At 32.2% G+C, this 25,486-nt stretch overlaps 3 protein-coding genes and 1 pseudogene across 3 annotated transcripts; all 4 read left to right on the top strand.

Moving 5' to 3' along the window:
- Window positions 1–9,072: 9,072 nt before the first annotated feature.
- Window positions 9,073–9,582, top strand: LOC120577041 (F-box/LRR-repeat protein At4g14103-like). Its single transcript, XM_039827941.1, has one exon. It carries the CDS (start codon window positions 9,073–9,075, stop codon window positions 9,580–9,582), a length of 510 nt encoding a protein of 169 aa, XP_039683875.1.
- LOC120577190 (putative F-box/FBD/LRR-repeat protein At5g62970) lies at window positions 9,583–10,720 on the top strand. Its single transcript, XM_039828332.1, has 3 exons — window positions 9,583–9,808; window positions 9,998–10,144; window positions 10,232–10,720. The coding sequence occupies exons 2-3, from the start codon at window positions 10,043–10,045 to the stop codon at window positions 10,517–10,519; spliced, it is 390 nt and encodes a 129-aa protein (XP_039684266.1). The 5' UTR covers window positions 9,583–9,808; window positions 9,998–10,042; the 3' UTR covers window positions 10,520–10,720.
- A 512-nt stretch (window positions 10,721–11,232) lies between these two features.
- LOC120576786 (G-type lectin S-receptor-like serine/threonine-protein kinase At1g11300) lies at window positions 11,233–14,540 on the top strand (annotated as a pseudogene).
- On the top strand, window positions 14,523–15,772 carry LOC120576787 (alpha carbonic anhydrase 8-like). Its single transcript, XM_039827250.1, has 2 exons — window positions 14,523–14,678; window positions 14,972–15,772. The coding sequence occupies exons 1-2, from the start codon at window positions 14,591–14,593 to the stop codon at window positions 15,493–15,495; spliced, it is 612 nt and encodes a 203-aa protein (XP_039683184.1). The 5' UTR covers window positions 14,523–14,590; the 3' UTR covers window positions 15,496–15,772.
- The last annotated feature ends 9,714 nt before the right edge of the window (window positions 15,773–25,486 follow it).

Below are 25,486 nucleotides of genomic sequence, written 5' to 3' on the forward strand. Positions count from 1 at the left end.
AACTAAAAAGACCTATTTGAAACTTTTGAAACAGTGATGGTGAAATAGTTTATCAACTGAAAGGACCTATTTGAAACTTTTGAAACTTAAAGGACTAACTTGGGAATTCTGTCAAACTAAAAGGATCTAATTAAAACTTTCGCAACTTAAAGGACTAAGTTGGGAATTTTGTCAAACTAAAAGAACCAAAAGTGGTATTTAACATATAACTTTTTATTGAATTTCGAATATTTTATGTTTAATTTTTATTTTATTTTAGACTTTTAGGAAAAACGGGAGTAAAACACACCCAGTAATAATTCAAAACTAATAATTAACGTTGTTATTCATAAAGTTCAACAACTTCAAATCAGGTATTCACAAATTACTAATTAGACAAAAATTATTAATTAGAAAATTGAGTAACATTATGTTTCATGAAGAGAAGATAATTTTTCAAGTAACACAACAACAATTGTATAATTTTATTAATTTAATAACGGGTACGGATTTATGCGAGTCCTGAAAACTTAAAAAAAGATAATTTTATTCTGTGTTAATATTTTTAGTAAATTTAGTTAATTTTATTTGTCTGCGCATCTATAAATTTACGAGTATTTATAATATGGTATATTTTGTTCTATTCGCGTGTACCTATTAAGATATTCGTCCCATAACGATCCTTTAAAATTTTTATTTGCGGATACTTTACATAATTCTTTTTTTTCTTCTTAAATATGTGTAACCCAAGCAACGCCGGGTAAATACTAGTTTTATAAAAAAGAAAAAAATATCATTAATAATATGTTTAAAACAATTATAAACGGAAGACGTGCGCGGCTTTTCGCTAATACTTTATAAAAATAAAAAACATATTTAAAACAATTGTAACTTGTAAGAAAAAAAAATAACAATATACTGAGTGAGAGTAAGTCGACTTAAACACCAACTCCTCACGTTATACGAAACCGTTTTCCCCCACTCCTATCTTCTTCTCAAACCATTCTCCACTCTCAGCACCAACAAAACCCTAAATTCATATTCCACTCTCAACCCACTGCACCTACCATGATTTCAACCCATCCAGAGGGTTCTAAATAGCGAATCGTTCTTCTCAATTTCTAAACACAGTTCGATTTTGTTTAAAACTCTGCTTTTGGATTAGTGTTTTGAAATTGAAATGTCGCGCTCAAATCCAAAAGAAGATAGGATCAGTGCTCTACCAAATCCAATTATATGGCACATCCTTTCTTTTCTTCCAACCAAAACTGCTGCGATCACAAGCATTCTCTCAAAGAGATGGAACCCATTATGGCTATCAGTTCTTATTCTTCACTTCGAAGACGAAACCTTTCAAAACATGGAATCCTTTAGCCATTTTATGTCCTCTGTCTTTCTTTTACGAGACATTACTTTACCCCTCCGATCATTCCACCTCAAATGTTCAAAAGCCTCTGGCATCCAGCCACAAGATATCAATCGATTTGTTCACGCCTATGAACAGTGGCGGAGCCACGTTCATTCCAGGGTGTGCACTTGCTACCCCTCAATATGTACAATCCCCACCTATTATTTTGTAATTTTTACTTATGAACCTCCTGAAAATATATGTTTGCACCAAATTGCACCAACAATTCCCTCTTGTTTACATTGTTATTATTGCTGTCCAAATCTCTTTGCTTGGGTAGATTAGTTGTTTTACCATTGGATTAGAATGCTAACACGTGAACAAAACATGTGCAGTGCAATTTATATTACAACCCGTAACATATATTTACAACTTTTTTTTTTGAGGGAATATATTTACAACATTTAATTCATATTTTAAATGTGTAAACTATGTCATTAGTTATATATGACTTAAAAAAAACTTTATACATTCCTATGAGCTTAACTTACTTGATAGAGACATTACATGATAAATGTAGGGATTTGAACCTCAAACTCCTCGTTTCTTCACATTTAAAATGTATAAGTTCAAGTCATTAGACTATCTAATTGACACCAAAAAAAAACTCAATACTAATCTACGTGATTTAATTAATTTAACCGATGACGGTTATTGTAGAATCACTTGGTTAAAAATATATTCTTCAAATTTGATAATCTTTAATTTGTTTGATACTCTAGTATTCCGGAAAAAAATTAATCGATAGTTCAATGAACCGCCATGCTAGTTGATTCGATGAGTTGATTATTCGCCGATTTTAGGATATAAAACCGCGTAGAGGACAATCATGTGTAAGTTTGTACGTAAATTGTTTAGTATAATATACTTTTCTTTTTGAATATTTATTATATATATGCACACACACATATATATTTTAATTATTACTTGAAGTTGAAAAATTTGAACCTCGTGATCCGAGGTCCTAGCAACGCCACTGCCTATGAAGCCTCGATACCTGACACGATACCGATACCGCAATACGGGAAAATTTTCAAAACTCCCGATACGATACGGACTCGATACGTTTTTAAAAAATTAAATTTAAAATTAATAGTATAAGTGTACAATGTATAAACATAACTAAAAATGATGATAAACAAACATTCACATTAATGAAATGATCAAAACAAGTGACAATTACATATTTTTTCCGCACAAATTAGATAGAATATAGCTAAACATCATTAGTATCATCCAAAGAGAACATCATAAGTACTATAAAAAAAGAACATCTTTATCTAATGTTGACTACTTAACAGTTATCACTAATTTATATCGAAAACAAACAGCAGAAGAAACATAACATTAGAGAGAAGAGAAACAGAGTAGAATTCAATCAGTGGTAATGGTTAGAAGAGAGAATAGCTATTGCTATGTGGTGACGAGAAACCATATTTTTTTAGGTTAGAAGAGACTATGATTTTGATAGCGCTGCCAGACTTGATAAGTGTCAAGGTATAAGTAAGCTGTGTCGGAGTACAAGTTAGTCGTATTCAACACGTATCGGTCATTTTTTTTCCTTCAAAAAATAAATATTAACTGTCTGATACTTCTCCGATACGCGTATCGGGACGTATCCGACACGTATCGGTCATTGTTTTTCAAAAAAATAAATATTAATTGCCCGATACCCGTATCGGGATGTATCGGAGCGTATCGGTATCGGATACGTGTCGGATACGATACTTCACCATTTTTGGAGTATCGGGGCTTTAGAGGTTCACGCTGCTGTACAACGTGGAATCGAGGACCTCAATCTTGAAATGCCTGGCAGGGTAACATTACCTCGTAGCATTTTCAGTTGTAGGACCCTTGTTTCTCTTCATTTGAAAGGGCTTAAAGTGAATGACATTTCTCACGGGGTTGTAGATTTCCCTCTGCTCAAAACTCTCCATTTGTCTAGTGTACTTTTCGAACGTTTTGAATATTTAGTAGAGATTCTATCAGGTTGTCCCATTCTCGAGGAATTGCAAGCAGAAGATTTAAGTGTAGACAATGTGGAGTGGGTTTTTATACAGGAAAATTCTGTTATAGTGAAAAAGTTTATAAGCTTACTACCAAATTTGATCAGAGTTAGCATTACAAAATCACCTTCTTATTTGATGAATCTGGTCACTCTCCTTTGCACAGAGGCTCAGATTCTGCGTGCAGAACTTGTAAGAATAATATTATGGTTATGAATTTTAATTAACTAACTTTATTTACTGTTGTGATTTGGAGATTTTTTTTCTTCCTCTATGAGTTTTCACTCTAGGTTTATAGGGTTTGACTAACTTTTCTAAATTGCAACAGGATAGGATTATCGGAAATAATAATCAGTTTCACAATCTAACCAACATAGAGCTTATCATTAAGCATAATCATCGTGATAAGTAGAAGTGGTTGATAGGAATGCTGAAACACTGTCCCAAACTTCAACATTTTACCATTCATGAGGTTCGGTTCGGTTCGGTTTGTGTCTTGGATTTTGTTTTATTTTACCTCACCACTTTTTGACCTATTTTTATAAAAAAAAAAATGTGAATTGTTGATAGGATGTTGAGAATGAAGAGGAAGTTGTGGATAATTGGGTGGATCCAACGACTATTCCAAAATGCCTTTCAACACAACTCAAGACATGCTTGCTTAAAGGTTATAAATACACAGATTGTGAGCTTCAATTTGCAAAATATATTATGCAGAATTCAAAAGTATTGAAGACCATGTCAATCAAGAGTACCTCTTCCGTAGATACAAATGCCAAGCACCAAATTTTGAAGAAACTAGCTTCGTGCACAAGGGCCTCATCAACATGTAAACTCTTATTTGATTGATGAAAGTTATGTCATAGTTTACAATAGTTCTTATGTCTACTTTTTAAATTAGATTCTTCGTATGCAATGGTAAGATCTGATGCTTTCAAAGGCATGACCTCTGTTTCATTTTGACCTCTATAACATTTAAATTTTCAAATATGTATTGACTTTCACGTAATTAATTGATACTAGATCCTCTCAACTTTTTCATTTATTTTCTTATTGATGGTTCTTTTTTACTTGGGTTATATCGATGTCTGTCATTTTTTGGTAGTCTTGTTGTGGACTTGTGGGAAAGAGTAATGGATATCAAAATTTGCAACTGCATTGACTAGTGTTGTAGAACGACAACCTGCTTTTATTTGAAAACAGAGTGTGATATTAGTTTGTGCTCCACTCGTAAGTGTGATAAACAAGTATAATATCATTCTCATCTTGGTAGCCAGTTTCTAAATTATGACATCCACTTGCTTGACTAAATGGTACAACAATTCTGATTGGTTTCTTTTCCATTAATTTGAATATCAGGTAACAATATAACCATTTAGGTTGCTAAGCTCTTTTATTAACACTATTCAAGAAAAGCAAATTGAGATGAAGAGACATGAACTAATCTTTGCTAAGATATTTTACTCTTATGATATATAACCTTCATTTATTGAGTTTTTGTTTGATTAATTCTAGGTGTAATTCAACTTAGTAATTGAATGCTGGTTTGGTATTTTTTCTGCGTTTATTATTTACTAAATTATGGCATTCTGTTTTGTACTAGTTTGCACTTTGCTATTGTCTATTGCTAGTATTTATAGCTTGTGTGACTAATAATAGTGCTTATAGTAGCCAGAGAAGACATATTCATATAAGACATTGTTACTTAACTGAAATTGGTATTATCTGGCTTGAGTATGTGAAAAATGAGAGAAATCATACAGATCCTTTAACAAAAGGATTGTCCTTGAGACGTCGAGGTCCGTGAATGGAGGAAAGTATGGTGGAGACATTATTAGTGGTCAAACAAAGCCCTGAGTACTTGTATGCACTTCATTTTTCATCTCTATGAAGTGTGGTAGTGCTTAATGTGAGGATTAGTTATTAGCTCTTAATAGGTACATAGTACTATAGAATTGAACATTTAGAATTAAAGGAGTTATTAAGCTATTTCATTGCAACACAAATGATCATGTAACTGACATCATAACAAAGCCTTTAAAGTTCACCTTTGAGCAAGTTCAAAGTAGAGTGAAAGTATGTAAAACAAAAGATTAAACTGATTGCAAAATTCAAATTCAGTTAAGGGATGATTTCCTTTTCTAAGTCTTAGTTGGGCCTCCCCTTGTGTCAATAGGCATGGCCTTAGTTTTGGAGACTAGTTTTGTTCTATGATACACAATTACTCCTAGGAGTAGGCTTGTCCTGGTTTCGGATACGTATCTGACATTGACACGATATCGACACATATAATTACATTGAATTATGTCATTTTATCAAATTATTGAGTATTGGTGTCGACGTGTCCATGTCGTGTCCGGTGTCCGTGTTTGAGCATGTGCTTCATAGGTTGTGTCTGGTGTGCTTTTGTGATCATTAGTTTGCTTTGTGATGGATGTTCTGCTTTTACCATTTTTCAGGAAATGCGGGTTGGTTTTTGTTCTCTAAATACAATATTGGCCTTGGTCGTTTTTAAGGATCTTGCAATCTTGTGGGCATAGCTTATGCAGTTATGCTTATTTATTTTGTTTGAATATATCATTTTGCTATTTGCCAAAAATAAAATTGAAGTACAATTTTCTATTTTCCATTAGTATCACATAGGTGTGTATGTGTGAATCTACAAAAAAAAAAAATGCAATAAAAGATAGGTGTCCACGTGTCCGTGTCATGTCCGGTATCTGTATGTTTTGTTTGTGACTTTGTTTGGAAATTAGTTGGTTGTGTCATGTGTGTATAGTTGCATAAAGTGAATCAATAGAATCCAGTTGGGGCTTTGTATGAATTCTGCTCTTTATCTAAATGGTTTTGCTCGTTCTCAAAGTAAATGACTAAAATACACATACGCATATTAACTCACGCTAATGCAATTGTCAACGTAAGTTAACACACGCTGCGTGAGTTAACTCACACTGAAAAACACACACTGAACTCGAGCGTAAGTTAACTCACGCTAGTTTTCTTACTTTTATTTAGCTTCCTTCAAAGCTTTATTATGAGTGTCGGCAATATTCTTTCTCTTACACTTTGGTTGCACATTTTTTAATATATTTTGAAGCAATCCTATCATAATAAAATAACTCTAGCCATAATAAAATACCTCTAGCCATATATTATGAAGCTAAATAGAGCAAATACCAATAAAGAAATGTCACTTCATTTGAAAGTAAGCATCACATTATAAATGACAACACTAGTGAAGAAGCTAAATAAAAATAAGAAAACCAACGTGAGTTAACTCACGTTATGTGAGTTAAGTCATGCAAATTTAACACTAGCGTGACTTAACTCACGCATAAGCAATATAAACATTTATTTTGGGAACAAGCAAAACAGTTTTGGTAAAGAGCAGAAATCCTTTGTACAGCTTTCCCTAAGGCTAAAGTGGTGTGTTTTTGTGATCATTAAGTTAGTTTGCTTTGCGATATCCAATTTTCAGGAAATTTGATCTTTACCAGCTTTGAGGGATTAGCATCCGCATCTGTGCATGGAGGATAGCTGATTTATGCGAAAAAAAGATTTAATTTTCATAAATAATGCTTTATACAAGTATTATTTGCTTGATTTGTAAAAATAAAAAAGTTATTATATAGGTAGTTTGTCAACAAAAAGAAAAAAAAAATCTTTGCTTGAGAAAATACCTTCTAACTCTTGAGGTAGCTAATATATTGATGTATTTAGCAGAAAATTCAATTTATTTTGACTAGTTCTATAGACACTACAATTTTAAAAGAGATGATGTGGTTTTTTAGTTAGTATATATTTTTTGAAATTTACCTTGTATAGGACGATCCTCTGTGAGTGTAACAAGGTCATTTGCAAAGGGCCTCAAAATTAGAGGGAATTCAATTATTATTTTTTTAAAAAGTTTAGAGAAAAACAATTTTACCATCAATTATGCACTGTGCATTTGTAAATGTAACATGTAAATAAATCATATTTATACTCCTACTCATATATTTTACCACAACATAATTGTCTGTCATTATATGTGTTGGATTTTAATTTTTATTCTTCAATTCTTTACAAATGAAAATAGTATAGTAGTAAATTCTAAAATAATATAAGCTCTAAATAAATATAAATTCAAAAAACGCAAAACTAATATAAATTCTACAATTTTTTATTGTTTTTTTTTACAAATTCTGAATATTTTGATAAGCTCAACATATTAAGCAAACGTTCAACTACTATCGAATATGTTTATAATGCTTGTCACATGTAAAAAGATACTAGAGGGAACAAGACAACGTTTATAAGTTACTCTCTCCGTCCTAATTTATAAGCAAAAAACACTAATTCACACTTATTAAGAAAACTAACACTTAGTGATTTGAGGTATGATTTTTTGTGTTCTCCTTGGAATAAGTTTCATGGAAAGATGTAAAAATAATTTTCATTGGTTAAAAATTATGGAGAAAATAAAAAGGAGAACAAATTAAATGCAACTTGCATTTAATTTTACATTGGAAAAGATGATTTGTTTGAAAAAACATAAAAATAGCATAAAAGTTTATCTTTTTTGCTTATATTTTGAGATAAAGAAAATGAAATTTTTTTGCTTATATTTTAGAACGGAGGGAGTACTAAGTGATGATTTAAGCTTTTTTAAAAAATAAAAAACAAAATTACATTAAAACCCTTTTTTAAAGGTTGTTTTAAAAAGAGATGGTGTGGTTTTTTAGTTAATATATATTTTTCTTTTTTGAAATTTACCTTTGTATACGTGGATCCTATGCAAATGTATCAATGTTCTTTGGAGAAGATCTGAAACTTAAAGTTAATGGTGTGTTTGGTTTAAAAGAGAAGTTCTAAAGAGAGAAATACGTGAAAGAGAAGTTAGTAAAAGAGTAAAAAATAAGAAATAGAATAAATTTGATGTATAATTTAGTATAAGAGAAAGAGAGAAGAAATAGAGAAAAGAGAATTGTTTATTATTTTTAAAAGTACTAAAATACCTCTGATTTTTTAAATCACAAATAATACAAGAAATTCATCAATACACTATTTCATCAATAAGTGCTATGTATCAGAGAAAAGGAAATAGATCCATTTCCTTACCGATGAAAACGTTAGTAAATTCTAAATTCTAAAATTATATAAATCCAAAAAAAAAATTATAATTTCAAAAATTGTAAAAATAATATAAATTCTCTAAGAGAAATGATATTTATACATTTTTGTATAACTTTTATACAATCTTCTCTCTCATACTCACATTATATTCTTATTTTCTTTTTTCATTTTTCTTTCTTTTTTGACCAACAAAAAGAGAGCACAACAAGATTGTTCTAAAAGTTGGTTCTTCAATTATATGTTTTCTTTACAAATTCCGAATATTTTTGTGAGCTCAACATCCCACACACCACCGACAGTATGTCCCATCCATCTTCTTTTTAAAGTCTCAAAAACACCAACAACACCATGAAACCCTCATATTCATATTCATTCTCAACTCTCATCTTGAATGATCTACAAAATGATTCAGCTCATCCATTTCATTTCTTCTAACCCTTTGCTCAATCGCTTTCTGGGTCCCTCCAAAAAGTGAGTCATGTTTCTCAATTTCTAAACACAGATCGGTTTTCTTTAGAACTCTGCTTTTGGATTAGGATTAGGGTTAGGGTTTTGAGTTTTGAAATGTCACGATCAATTTCAACTGAAGATAGGATTAGTGCTCTACCAGATCCAATTATATGGCACATCCTATCTTTTGTTCCAACCAAAACTGCTGCAATCACAAGCATTCTATCAAAGAGATGGAACCCATTATGGCTATCAGTTCTTATTCTTCACTTCGAAGACGAAACCTTTCAAAACATGGAATCCTTTAGCCATTTTATGTCCTCTGTTTTTCTCTTACGAGATATTACTTTACCCATTAGATCGTTCCACCTCAACCGTTCAAAACGTTATGGCATTGAGACACAGAATATCAATCGATTTGTTCACGCTATTGCACAACGTGGAATCGAGAACCTCAATCTTGAACTGTCCGGCAGTATAACATTACCTCGTAGCGTTTTCAGCTGTAGGACCCTCGTTGTTCTTCATTTGCAATGGATTACAGTGAAAGACCTTTCTCAACTGGTTGTGGATTTTCCTCTCCTAAAAACTTCACTTGTTTGGTGTACTTTTGGAACGTGCTGAATATATCATCCAGCTTCTATCTGGATGTCCCATTCTAGAGGAATTGCATGCTGAAAGTTTAATTGTCAGAAACAAGGAATGGCTTGTTTCACTGAATTTTGTACGACAAAAGTTTCCAAGCTTACCGAAGTTAATCACAGCAAACATTACTAAATCGTCCCATTCTTTGGCGCTTTTTCTCGCATTACTTTGCAGGGCAAAGTCTCAACTTCTGCGTGCAGAATTGGTAAGAATATTATGGTTAATTTTTTTTTTAATAAACTTTGTTAATTATAGTTTTGCCCTTCGATTATGATCTGTGTTACGAATTTGAGTTATGATATTGCACCTTAACCCTTTCTGATCCTAGGTAGGATCTAGTGTTTGAGTGATTAAAAGAAATAGGATTTGATTTCTAACTTTTGTAAATCGCCAGGACACAAGTCACCTCATACATCTTAAGTTTCGCAATCTAACTAACATGGAGCTTATCCTTAAGCATAATCATTGTGAGAAGTGGAACTGGTGGTTGCTAAAAGCGCTGAAACATTGTCCCAAACTTCAAAATCTTACCATTCATCAGGTTTTGTTGATGCCTAGCTTTTTCTTTTCTTTTTACCTCAGCACCTTTTCTCCAATTTTATATATAAAAAAATTGAATTGTTGACAGGATTTTGAGAATGAAGAGGAATTTGAGGAAGTTGTGGATAATTGGGTGTATCCAACAATTATTCCAGATTGCCTTTCAACACAACTCAAAACATGCTTGCTTAAAGGCTATGAATGCACAGATCGTGAGCTTCAATTTGCAAAATATATTATGCAGAATTCAGAAGTATTGAAGACCATGTCAATCAAGAGCGCCTCTTCCATAGATACAAATACCAAGCACCAAATTTGGATGAAACTTGCTTCGTGTACAAGGGCCTCATCAACATGTAAACTCTTGTTTGATTGATGAAAGTTAGGTCATAGTTGCTATAGTTCTTATATGTCTACTTTTTATATTAGAATCTTTGTATTCAATGGTAACATCTGATGGTTTCAAAGGCATGGCCTCTGTTTCAATTTGACCTCTTATGTCATTTCAATTTTCAAATATGTATTGACTTTCACGTAACTAATTGATGCTAGATCCTCTCAACTTTTTCTTTTCTTACTGATGATTGTTTTTTTACTTGGGTTATATCAATGTCTGTAATTATTTGGTAGTCTTGTTGTGGACTTGTGGGAAGAAGTAATGGATGTCAAATTTTCCAACTACATAGACTGGTGTAGTAGAATGCCAACGTGCTTTTAATTGAAAACAGATATGTGTGCAAATTTTTTTTTTTTGAGGGAAATTCTTTCCTATTTTTCATTTTAAATAAATAAATAAATTATTTCTTTACCAATATACCTTTGATTATATTACATTTTTTCTTCAAGCTATAATAAATACAGTTATATGTTAGAAACATAAGTCAATTTTCTATCATGAGTATAGCAATGAAAGTCAACTCGAAAGAACATAAATTCATGCAAAATATAAAGAAATACAACATTGAATAAGTGGTCCATCTCCATGATAATGTGAACCATACATTACATAGCATGAAAATTTCAATACGCAGCTGCAAAGTCACATCAAAACGTGTTGTTGACTATTAGCATGCCAGGAAAATTAGTCACTTATGAAAAATAAAATTCATAATTTATCATAACTAGAAGCAATCATCTCAGTAATGAATTTCAACAATTACAAAAATATGTTCATGTTCTTCATTTTGACCATGCTGTGTTTTAATTTTCTAGATGTTAGTGATGCCATAGACACCATTACATCAACTCAGTTTATCAAGGACCCTGAAACTCTAAGCTCCAAGAGTGGTAACTTCACCTTAGGCTTTTTTAGTCCTGAAAATTCTACGAATCGTTATGTTGGAATTTGGTGGCAGCCTCATTTCACAATCCTATGGGTGCTTAACAGAGACCAACCTCTCAAAGATTCTTCTGGTGTTGTTAAAATATCTGATAATGGTAATGATCTCGTGGTATTGAACGGAAAGAAAGAGGTGATTTGGACATCCAACGCACCGAATGTTGCAACCAATTCAAGTTCGAAGCTTTTAGATTCAGGGAACCTTGTACTACTTGAAGGCACAACAGAAAGAACCATGTGGGAGAGTTTCCAGCATCCTTCAAATGTAATGCTGCCAAACATGAAACTTACTAGCAACAAAATAACAGGTGAGAAAGTAAAACAAACATCATGGAAAACACCTTATGATCCATCCATTGGAAGCTTCTCTTTGAGTGTTGAAAGGCTTACTATACCTGAAGTGTTCATATGGAATGAAAATCAACCATATTGGCGAACTGGTCCGTGGAATGGTAAGATTTTTACAGGGCTTCCATATATGACAACTCATTATCTCGGTGGTTTACATGTTGGAGATGATGGAGAAGGAAATGTTTCATTCTTTCAAATAACATCAGATACAGTTGGTCTTATAATCTATAATTTGAGTTCAGAAGGAAATTGTGAAGAGAAATGGTGGGATGAAAAGAAGAAAGAATGGAAAGTAACATGGAATAGTCATGAAATGGAATGTGATGTTTATGGTGTATGTGGACATTTTGCAAGCTGTAATTCACAAAGCTCACCAATATGTAGCTGTTTGAAAGGGTTTGAGCCAAGGAACAAAGAGGAATGGAATAAACAAAATTGGACCGAAGGATGTGTTAGGAGGACACCTCTTCAACAGTGCGAAAGATACAGAAATCAAAACACAAGTGAAGACAGTAACGCTGATGGTTTTTTGAAACTGCCGATGGTCAAAGTTCCCGATTTTGCAGACGGATCATCTCTCACACTGTCATCAGAAACATGCAAAAGTCAATGTCTGGAGAATTGCTCTTGTGTTGCATATTCTTATGATGCTGACATTGGTTGTATGTCTTGGACTGGGAACCTAGTTGACATACAAAAATTCTCAAATGGAGGACTTGACTTGTATATTCGTGTAGCACACACAGAACTTGGTAAACATTGTATGCTAGTTGTTATTTGATCTACTAATTGAATTCACCTGTTAGGGTTTTTAAAAATTTCAACTTTCCTCGGCTACAGATAAAGAGAAAAACATGAAAGTCATCATCATTACTATAACAGTGCTAACAGGAACTGTCATAGTTCTTGCTTGTGCGTATATCATGTGGAGAAGGAGAACTAACCACCATGGTAATATATCATCTTATTGGATTCAAATTATACTATAAACGAGTTTTCTACATATTAGTAAAGTTAATTCAAATCATATACAATCTGAATTTTGATAAAATCAATCTCATTACAGTAGCTAGTTTCTGTTTTCTTTAATTTAACAATTTCAAATCACAATCACCGTCAATTTTTTAATTGTTTCATGCTTCTTTCCAACCACTAATTCATGATTTTCAAATAAATCAGCAACCATCCGAAGTGACAATGCGATTGGAGAACTGTCACAAGTTAAACTCCAAGAGCTATTACTATTTAATTTTGGCAAGCTTGCAACTGCAACCAACAACTTTCACTCATCCAACAAACTTGGGCAGGGAGGTTTCGGACCGGTATACAAGGTAAACTAAATTCAGCAAGTTTAATGATATTTAAGCTCATTATCAATATTAGCTATATCTTTATTTCTCTTCTAGGGGACAATGCATGATGGTCAGGAAATAGCAGTTAAAAGACTTTCTAAAGCATCTGGACAAGGTCTAAAAGAATTCATGAATGAAGTGGCGGTCATTTCTAAGCTTCAACACCGCAATCTTGTAAAACTTCTTGGCTGCTGTGTTGACGGAGAGGAAAAGATGTTGATATATGAGTACATGCCAAATAAAAGTTTGGATGCTTTTCTCTTTGGTTAGTCTTTGACACTCCTTTTCCTATTTCTCCATACCCAATTCAAGCTGAGGTTAAACTTTATTCGTCATATATGAAAATGTTTCGTAGCAATGAACAATTGCTAAACAGCTATGATGTCTTGGAACGTGCTAATTATATTTTCAATGCGTGGAGTCCAATCTTGAGTTTTAGATGACACAATTTACCTTGTAATAATGCTACATTTAAATTAAAGTAACAAAGCTTTACCTTTGATTTATTAGATGCCTCGAAAAGTAAAATCCTTGATTGGAGGAAACGCTTTAGCATAATAGAAGGAATAGCTCGAGGATTGTTGTATCTGCACAGAGATTCCAGACTAAAAATTATACATAGAGATTTGAAGCCAAGTAATATCTTGCTAGATAATGAGCTTAATCCAAAAATATCAGACTTTGGTATGGCCAGAATCTTTGGAGGGAGTGAAGATCAAGAAAATACAAGAAGAGTTGTTGGTACTTAGTAAGTACACCAATACACCTTTTCCTTTGTTCAAAACTATGGTAGCATACTTGGATTGGATATTCAATTTCAATTATCTAATTGCACTTCAATGCAGTGGTTATATGTCTCCAGAATATGCAATGCAAGGACTGTTTTCTGATAAATCTGATGTCTTTAGCTTTGGAGTTTACTTCTTGAGATTATTAGTGGAAGAAGAAATTCAAGCTTTTATGACTGCGACTCTCTTACCCTTTTAGGATTTGTAAGTCTCTTAAATTCTCATCTAACTCAATTTTGGATGTTCTAAAGTTTTCTCAAATGTTTGACATTTGTTTTGTCAATTTAGGTATGGATTCAATGGCAAGAAGGCAATATTCTACCACTGATAGATCCAGAAATATATGATCATATCCATCATAAATATATTACGAGGTCCATACACATAGGGCTTCTATGTGTACAGGAATTTTCCATAGACAGACCTACCATGGCGGCTGTAATTTCTATGCTGAACAGTGACATTGTAGATCTTCCTCCTCCAAAGAAACCTGCATTCATCCTGAAGCAGAATATGCTGAGCTCGGTGTCGCCTGAAGAAAACAACGATGACTTCTAGTAATTACCATTAAATTAAATGCTTGAATTTTGATTAAGCAACTTTCTTTTCTTGAACTTATGCAGGTTGCTATAATGAGACTCAAGGTTGACCTTCAATGTAGAAAATGCTGTAAGAAAGTCAAGAAGATCCTTTGCAAATACCCTCGTGAGTCTTTCAATAATAATTCTTTTACTCTCATATTTTATTATTTTTCCTTATACATATTTTTGTATGGTGGTGTTAATATATTATTAGGCTATAGTTCCCATTAAATATAGACTTTGTATTGAAAATTGACAAAATTATATCAACAAGTATTTTTTTTCCTATTCAATTTCACCTAATTTTAGTTTCTTGATTTTTTTTTTAAACCTTCTTAATTTGTTTATTTTTACAATACCTTCTTAATTTTTTAGTATTTGCGTTGTTTATGTTGTTGCAATTTTCATGAATGAAAGAAATTCGAGATCAAATATATGATGAGAAGAATGGTATAGTGACCATAAGAGTGGTGTGCTGCAGCCCAGAGAAGGTAAGAGACAATATTTGTTGTCAAGGGGGTGGTACCATCAAAAGCATAGAAATAGTTGAACCACCAAAACCCAAGCCAGCACCTGAGAAGCCCAAAGAGCCAGAAAAAAAGCCCGTGCCCGAGGCAAAGCCGATTGCACAACCTGGCCCGCCTAAACAAAATCCAAGTCCAGCTCCAGCTCCGGCACCAGCTCCGGCTCAGGCACCGGCTCCACTTCCTTCCGCGGCTGCACCAGCTGTAATGTTTCCTCAGACAGCGCCAATGTCCATTCTTGCATATCCTTCGCCAGTTGTTCCTTACGGGCATGTTTATGGTCCTGGACAAGGTGGCCCCCCACAGTTTTATGGGAGGCCCGTGTATGATAGTTATGGATGGAGTGGGCCTTGCTATGTAGGTCATCACCACGATTGCTTGCGCGAAGAAGAGGCGTCGACATGTACAATAAGTTGAAGGGTACTCGTGGAGGAGAATGGTTATGTAGGTGAAGAGATTTTATATAATAATAACTTTCTTTGATAAATAAAAAGTGTAATATATGAGGTGCGTTTCAAAATTCACCAAAACTAAGGAAGCATCAAAGTTTAGAGAGCGTTTATCGATTATTTGTCAACATGGTCTTGTCAAAATTCACCATATCCCATGTTTATAGTACAATTTTATATCTTGAACTAAATGTTGTGTAAATGAGATCAATATCTTGAACTAAATGTTGTGTAAATGAGATAAATAAAGTTTCTTCTCTAAGTTTTATTTTTTGCTTTACAAGTCTTTTAAGCATTTCCATACACACAAAAAAAAGGTCTTTTCAGCATTGTTTGGTTCAGTGCTAAAGGGAAGGAAAAAAAAAGGTATGGAAATTGGAAGGAAAATAAAGATATTTTATTATTTGGCAACGAGGAGATTGGTTGAAGATATATAATAAAAGAAGAATAACGAGTACCTCAATGTGGAGCAATTAAATATATTACATTTCGTTCCAAATAGCTCAGTTGGCAGGGACATGCATTATTATATGCAGAAGTGAGAGTTCGAATCCCATATACCCCACTTATTCACCTTAAAAAAAGTGAATTCTAGCCACTGCCATGTATATATATATATATATATATATATATATATATATATATATATATATATATATATATATATATATATATATATATATATATAAAGTAAGGTTTTATATGTCATGTGTCACTTCCACGTTTATTCTCAATATTTTATTATTTTTCTATTTTTTAAAACTAATATTTAATTTGGCATAATATCTCAACAAATTTTTGATCTTATCTATTATATATTTTAGGCCAAATACTATTTTTGGTCTTTTTAGTTTGACAGAATTTCCAAGTTACTCCTTCAAGTTTCGAAAGTTTCAATTAGATCCTTTTAGTTTGACACAATTTCCAATTAGTCCTTTAAGTTTCAAAAATATCAAATAGGACCTTTTAGTTTAACAGAATTTCCAAGTTAGTCCTTTAAGTTTAAACTAAAAAGACCTATTTGAAACTTTTGAAACAGTGATGGTGAAATAGTTTATCAACTGAAAGGACCTATTTGAAACTTTTGAAACTTAAAGGACTAACTTGGGAATTCTGTCAAACTAAAAGGATCTAATTAAAACTTTCGCAACTTAAAGGACTAAGTTGGGAATTTTGTCAAACTAAAAGAACCAAAAGTGGTATTTAACATATAACTTTTTATTGAATTTCGAATATTTTATGTTTAATTTTTATTTTATTTTAGACTTTTAGGAAAAACGGGAGTAAAACACACCCAGTAATAATTCAAAACTAATAATTAACGTTGTTATTCATAAAGTTCAACAACTTCAAATCAGGTATTCACAAATTACTAATTAGACAAAATTATTAATTAGAAAATTGAGTAACATTATGTTTCATGAAGAGAAGATAATTTTTCAAGTAACACAACAACAATTGTATAATTTTATTAATTTAATAACGGGTACGGATTTATGCGAGTCCTGAAAACTTAAAAAAAGATAATTTTATTCTGTGTTAATATTTTTAGTAAATTTAGTTAATTTTATTTGTCTGCGCATCTATAAATTTACGAGTATTTATAATATGGTATATTTTGTTCTATTCGCGTGTACCTATTAAGATATTCGTCCCATAACGATCCTTTAAAATTTTTATTTGCGGATACTTTACATAATTCTTTTTTTTCTTCTTAAATATGTGTAACCCAAGCAACGCCGGGTAAATACTAGTTTTATAAAAAAGAAAAAAATATCATTAATAATATGTTTAAAACAATTATAAACGGAAGACGTGCGCGGCTTTTCGCTAATACTTTATAAAAATAAAAAACATATTTAAAACAATTGTAACTTGTAAGAAAAAAAAATAACAATATACTGAGTGAGAGTAAGTCGACTTAAACACCAACTCCTCACGTTATACGAAACCGTTTTCCCCCACTCCTATCTTCTTCTCAAACCATTCTCCACTCTCAGCACCAACAAAACCCTAAATTCATATTCCACTCTCAACCCACTGCACCTACCATGATTTCAACCCATCCAGAGGGTTCTAAATAGCGAATCGTTCTTCTCAATTTCTAAACACAGTTCGATTTTGTTTAAAACTCTGCTTTTGGATTAGTGTTTTGAAATTGAAATGTCGCGCTCAAATCCAAAAGAAGATAGGATCAGTGCTCTACCAAATCCAATTATATGGCACATCCTTTCTTTTCTTCCAACCAAAACTGCTGCGATCACAAGCATTCTCTCAAAGAGATGGAACCCATTATGGCTATCAGTTCTTATTCTTCACTTCGAAGACGAAACCTTTCAAAACATGGAATCCTTTAGCCATTTTATGTCCTCTGTCTTTCTTTTACGAGACATTACTTTACCCCTCCGATCATTCCACCTCAAATGTTCAAAAGCCTCTGGCATCCAGCCACAAGATATCAATCGATTTGTTCACGCCTATGAACAGTGGCGGAGCCACGTTCATTCCAGGGTGTGCACTTGCTACCCCTCAATATGTACAATCCCCACCTATTATTTTGTAATTTTTACTTATGAACCTCCTGAAAATATATGTTTGCACCAAATTGCACCAACAATTCCCTCTTGTTTACATTGTTATTATTGCTGTCCAAATCTCTTTGCTTGGGTAGATTAGTTGTTTTACCATTGGATTAGAATGCTAACACGTGAACAAAACATGTGCAGTGCAATTTATATTACAACCCGTAACATATATTTACAACTTTTTTTTTTGAGGGAATATATTTACAACATTTAATTCATATTTTAAATGTGTAAACTATGTCATTAGTTATATATGACTTAAAAAAAACTTTATACATTCCTATGAGCTTAACTTACTTGATAGAGACATTACATGATAAATGTAGGGATTTGAACCTCAAACTCCTCGTTTCTTCACATTTAAAATGTATAAGTTCAAGTCATTAGACTATCTAATTGACACCAAAAAAAACTCAATACTAATCTACGTGATTTAATTAATTTAACCGATGACGGTTATTGTAGAATCACTTGGTTAAAAATATATTCTTCAAATTTGATAATCTTTAATTTGTTTGATACTCTAGTATTCCGGAAAAAAATTAATCGATAGTTCAATGAACCGCCATGCTAGTTGATTCGATGAGTTGATTATTCGCCGATTTTAGGATATAAAACCGCGTAGAGGACAATCATGTGTAAGTTTGTACGTAAATTGTTTAGTATAATATACTTTTCTTTTTGAATATTTATTATATATATGCACACACACATATATATTTTAATTATTACTTGAAGTTGAAAAATTTGAACCTCGTGATCCGAGGTCCTAGCAACGCCACTGCCTATGAAGCCTCGATACCTGACACGATACCGATACCGCAATACGGGAAAATTTTCAAAACTCCCGATACGATACGGACTCGATACGTTTTTAAAAAATTAAATTTAAAATTAATAGTATAAGTGTACAATGTATAAACATAACTAAAAATGATGATAAACAAACATTCACATTAATGAAATGATCAAAACAAGTGACAATTACATATTTTTTCCGCACAAATTAGATAGAATATAGCTAAACATCATTAGTATCATCCAAAGAGAACATCATAAGTACTATAAAAAAAGAACATCTTTATCTAATGTTGACTACTTAACAGTTATCACTAATTTATATCGAAAACAAACAGCAGAAGAAACATAACATTAGAGAGAAGAGAAACAGAGTAGAATTCAATCAGTGGTAATGGTTAGAAGAGAGAATAGCTATTGCTATGTGGTGACGAGAAACCATATTTTTTTAGGTTAGAAGAGACTATGATTTTGATAGCGCTGCCAGACTTGATAAGTGTCAAGGTATAAGTAAGCTGTGTCGGAGTACAAGTTAGTCGTATTCAACACGTATCGGTCATTTTTTTCCTTCAAAAAATAAATATTAACTGTCTGATACTTCTCCGATACGCGTATCGGGACGTATCCGACACGTATCGGTCATTGTTTTTCAAAAAAATAAATATTAATTGCCCGATACCCGTATCGGGATGTATCGGAGCGTATCGGTATCGGATACGTGTCGGATACGATACTTCACCATTTTTGGAGTATCGGGGCTTTAGAGGTTCACGCTGCTGTACAACGTGGAATCGAGGACCTCAATCTTGAAATGCCTGGCAGGGTAACATTACCTCGTAGCATTTTCAGTTGTAGGACCCTTGTTTCTCTTCATTTGAAAGGGCTTAAAGTGAATGACATTTCTCACGGGGTTGTAGATTTCCCTCTGCTCAAAACTCTCCATTTGTCTAGTGTACTTTTCGAACGTTTTGAATATTTAGTAGAGATTCTATCAGGTTGTCCCATTCTCGAGGAATTGCAAGCAGAAGATTTAAGTGTAGACAATGTGGAGTGGGTTTTTATACAGGAAAATTCTGTTATAGTGAAAAAGTTTATAAGCTTACTACCAAATTTGATCAGAGTTAGCATTACAAAATCACCTTCTTATTTGATGAATCTGGTCACTCTCCTTTGCACAGAGGCTCAGATTCTGCGTGCAGAACTTGTAAGAATAATATTATGGTTATGAATTTTAATTAACTAACTTTATTTACTGTTGTGATTTGGAGATTTTTTTTCTTCCTCTATGAGTTTTCACTCTAGGTTTATAGGGTTTGACTAACTTTTCTAAATTGCAACAGGATAGGATTATCGGAAATAATAATCAGTTTCACAATCTAACCAACATAGAGCTTATCATTAAGCATAATCATCGTGATAAGTAGAAGTGGTTGATAGGAATGCTGAAACACTGTCCCAAACTTCAACATTTTACCATTCATGAGGTTCGGTTCGGTTCGGTTTGTGTCTTGGATTTTGTTTTATTTTACCTCACCACTTTTTGACCTATTTTTATAAAAAAAAAAAATGTGAATTGTTGATAGGATGTTGAGAATGAAGAGGAAGTTGTGGATAATTGGGTGGATCCAACGACTATTCCAAAATGCCTTTCAACACAACTCAAGACATGCTTGCTTAAAGGTTATAAATACACAGATTGTGAGCTTCAATTTGCAAAATATATTATGCAGAATTCAAAAGTATTGAAGACCATGTCAATCAAGAGTACCTCTTCCGTAGATACAAATGCCAAGCACCAAATTTTGAAGAAACTAGCTTCGTGCACAAGGGCCTCATCAACATGTAAACTCTTATTTGATTGATGAAAGTTATGTCATAGTTTACAATAGTTCTTATGTCTACTTTTTAAATTAGATTCTTCGTATGCAATGGTAAGATCTGATGCTTTCAAAGGCATGACCTCTGTTTCATTTTGACCTCTATAACATTTAAATTTTCAAATATGTATTGACTTTCACGTAATTAATTGATACTAGATCCTCTCAACTTTTTCATTTATTTTCTTATTGATGGTTCTTTTTTACTTGGGTTATATCGATGTCTGTCATTTTTTGGTAGTCTTGTTGTGGACTTGTGGGAAAGAGTAATGGATATCAAAATTTGCAACTGCATTGACTAGTGTTGTAGAACGACAACCTGCTTTTATTTGAAAACAGAGTGTGATATTAGTTTGTGCTCCACTCGTAAGTGTGATAAACAAGTATAATATCATTCTCATCTTGGTAGCCAGTTTCTAAATTATGACATCCACTTGCTTGACTAAATGGTACAACAATTCTGATTGGTTTCTTTTCCATTAATTTGAATATCAGGTAACAATATAACCATTTAGGTTGCTAAGCTCTTTTATTAACACTATTCAAGAAAAGCAAATTGAGATGAAGAGACATGAACTAATCTTTGCTAAGATATTTTACTCTTATGATATATAACCTTCATTTATTGAGTTTTTGTTTGATTAATTCTAGGTGTAATTCAACTTAGTAATTGAATGCTGGTTTGGTATTTTTTCTGCGTTTATTATTTACTAAATTATGGCATTCTGTTTTGTACTAGTTTGCACTTTGCTATTGTCTATTGCTAGTATTTATAGCTTGTGTGACTAATAATAGTGCTTATAGTAGCCAGAGAAGACATATTCATATAAGACATTGTTACTTAACTGAAATTGGTATTATCTGGCTTGAGTATGTGAAAAATGAGAGAAATCATACAGATCCTTTAACAAAAGGATTGTCCTTGAGACGTCGAGGTCCGTGAATGGAGGAAAGTATGGTGGAGACATTATTAGTGGTCAAACAAAGCCCTGAGTACTTGTATGCACTTCATTTTTCATCTCTATGAAGTGTGGTAGTGCTTAATGTGAGGATTAGTTATTAGCTCTTAATAGGTACATAGTACTATAGAATTGAACATTTAGAATTAAAGGAGTTATTAAGCTATTTCATTGCAACACAAATGATCATGTAACTGACATCATAACAAAGCCTTTAAAGTTCACCTTTGAGCAAGTTCAAAGTAGAGTGAAAGTATGTAAAACAAAAGATTAAACTGATTGCAAAATTCAAATTCAGTTAAGGGATGATTTCCTTTTCTAAGTCTTAGTTGGGCCTCCCCTTGTGTCAATAGGCATGGCCTTAGTTTTGGAGACTAGTTTTGTTCTATGATACACAATTACTCCTAGGAGTAGGCTTGTCCTGGTTTCGGATACGTATCTGACATTGACACGATATCGACACATATAATTACATTGAATTATGTCATTTTATCAAATTATTGAGTATTGGTGTCGACGTGTCCATGTCGTGTCCGGTGTCCGTGTTTGAGCATGTGCTTCATAGGTTGTGTCTGGTGTGCTTTTGTGATCATTAGTTTGCTTTGTGATGGATGTTCTGCTTTTACCATTTTTCAGGAAATGCGGGTTGGTTTTTGTTCTCTAAATACAATATTGGCCTTGGTCGTTTTTAAGGATCTTGCAATCTTGTGGGCATAGCTTATGCAGTTATGCTTATTTATTTTGTTTGAATATATCATTTTGCTATTTGCCAAAAATAAAATTGAAGTACAATTTTCTATTTTCCATTAGTATCACATAGGTGTGTATGTGTGAATCTACAAAAAAAAAAAATGCAATAAAAGATAGGTGTCCACGTGTCCGTGTCATGTCCGGTATCTGTATGTTTTGTTTGTGACTTTGTTTGGAAATTAGTTGGTTGTGTCATGTGTGTATAGTTGCATAAAGTGAATCAATAGAATCCAGTTGGGGCTTTGTATGAATTCTGCTCTTTATCTAAATGGTTTTGCTCGTTCTCAAAGTAAATGACTAAAATACACATACGCATATTAACTCACGCTAATGCAATTGTCAACGTAAGTTAACACACGCTGCGTGAGTTAACTCACACTGAAAAACACACACTGAACTCGAGCGTAAGTTAACTCACGCTAGTTTTCTTACTTTTATTTAGCTTCCTTCAAAGCTTTATTATGAGTGTCGGCAATATTCTTTCTCTTACACTTTGGTTGCACATTTTTTAATATATTTTGAAGCAATCCTATCATAATAAAATAACTCTAGCCATAATAAAATACCTCTAGCCATATATTATGAAGCTAAATAGAGCAAATACCAATAAAGAAATGTCACTTCATTTGAAAGTAAGCATCACATTATAAATGACAACACTAGTGAAGAAGCTAAATAAAAATAAGAAAACCAACGTGAGTTAACTCACGTTATGTGAGTTAAGTCATGCAAATTTAACACTAGCGTGACTTAACTCACGCATAAGCAATATAAACATTTATTTTGGGAACAAGCAAAACAGTTTTGGTAAAGAGCAGAAATCCTTTGTACAGCTTTCCCTAAGGCTAAAGTGGTGTGTTTTTGTGATCATTAAGTTAGTTTGCTTTGCGATATCCAATTTTCAGGAAATTTGATCTTTACCAGCTTTGAGGGATTAGCATCCGCATCTGTGCATGGAGGATAGCTGATTTATGCGAAAAAAAGATTTAATTTTCATAAATAATGCTTTATACAAGTATTATTTGCTTGATTTGTAAAAATAAAAAAGTTATTATATAGGTAGTTTGTCAACAAAAAGAAAAAAAAAATCTTTGCTTGAGAAAATACCTTCTAACTCTTGAGGTAGCTAATATATTGATGTATTTAGCAGAAAATTCAATTTATTTTGACTAGTTCTATAGACACTACAATTTTAAAAGAGATGATGTGGTTTTTTAGTTAGTATATATTTTTTGAAATTTACCTTGTATAGGACGATCCTCTGTGAGTGTAACAAGGTCATTTGCAAAGGGCCTCAAAATTAGAGGGAATTCAATTATTATTTTTTTAAAAAGTTTAGAGAAAAACAATTTTACCATCAATTATGCACTGTGCATTTGTAAATGTAACATGTAAATAAATCATATTTATACTCCTACTCATATATTTTACCACAACATAATTGTCTGTCATTATATGTGTTGGATTTTAATTTTTATTCTTCAATTCTTTACAAATGAAAATAGTATAGTAGTAAATTCTAAAATAATATAAGCTCTAAATAAATATAAATTCAAAAAACGCAAAACTAATATAAATTCTACAATTTTTTATTGTTTTTTTTTACAAATTCTGAATATTTTGATAAGCTCAACATATTAAGCAAACGTTCAACTACTATCGAATATGTTTATAATGCTTGTCACATGTAAAAAGATACTAGAGGGAACAAGACAACGTTTATAAGTTACTCTCTCCGTCCTAATTTATAAGCAAAAAACACTAATTCACACTTATTAAGAAAACTAACACTTAGTGATTTGAGGTATGATTTTTTGTGTTCTCCTTGGAATAAGTTTCATGGAAAGATGTAAAAATAATTTTCATTGGTTAAAAATTATGGAGAAAATAAAAAGGAGAACAAATTAAATGCAACTTGCATTTAATTTTACATTGGAAAAGATGATTTGTTTGAAAAAACATAAAAATAGCATAAAAGTTTATCTTTTTTGCTTATATTTTGAGATAAAGAAAATGAAATTTTTTTGCTTATATTTTAGAACGGAGGGAGTACTAAGTGATGATTTAAGCTTTTTTAAAAAATAAAAAACAAAATTACATTAAAACCCTTTTTTAAAGGTTGTTTTAAAAAGAGATGGTGTGGTTTTTTAGTTAATATATATTTTTCTTTTTTGAAATTTACCTTTGTATACGTGGATCCTATGCAAATGTATCAATGTTCTTTGGAGAAGATCTGAAACTTAAAGTTAATGGTGTGTTTGGTTTAAAAGAGAAGTTCTAAAGAGAGAAATACGTGAAAGAGAAGTTAGTAAAAGAGTAAAAAATAAGAAATAGAATAAATTTGATGTATAATTTAGTATAAGAGAAAGAGAGAAGAAATAGAGAAAAGAGAATTGTTTATTATTTTTAAAAGTACTAAAATACCTCTGATTTTTTAAATCACAAATAATACAAGAAATTCATCAATACACTATTTCATCAATAAGTGCTATGTATCAGAGAAAAGGAAATAGATCCATTTCCTTACCGATGAAAACGTTAGTAAATTCTAAATTCTAAAATTATATAAATCCAAAAAAAAATTATAATTTCAAAAATTGTAAAAATAATATAAATTCTCTAAGAGAAATGATATTTATACATTTTTGTATAACTTTTATACAATCTTCTCTCTCATACTCACATTATATTCTTATTTTCTTTTTTCATTTTTCTTTCTTTTTTGACCAACAAAAAGAGAGCACAACAAGATTGTTCTAAAAGTTGGTTCTTCAATTATATGTTTTCTTTACAAATTCCGAATATTTTTGTGAGCTCAACATCCCACACACCACCGACAGTATGTCCCATCCATCTTCTTTTTAAAGTCTCAAAAACACCAACAACACCATGAAACCCTCATATTCATATTCATTCTCAACTCTCATCTTGAATGATCTACAAAATGATTCAGCTCATCCATTTCATTTCTTCTAACCCTTTGCTCAATC

Source organism: Medicago truncatula, chromosome 7 (genome assembly GCF_003473485.1).
Source record: "Medicago truncatula cultivar Jemalong A17 chromosome 7, MtrunA17r5.0-ANR, whole genome shotgun sequence".
In the NCBI taxonomy this organism is placed as follows: Eukaryota; Viridiplantae; Streptophyta; class Magnoliopsida; order Fabales; family Fabaceae; genus Medicago; species Medicago truncatula.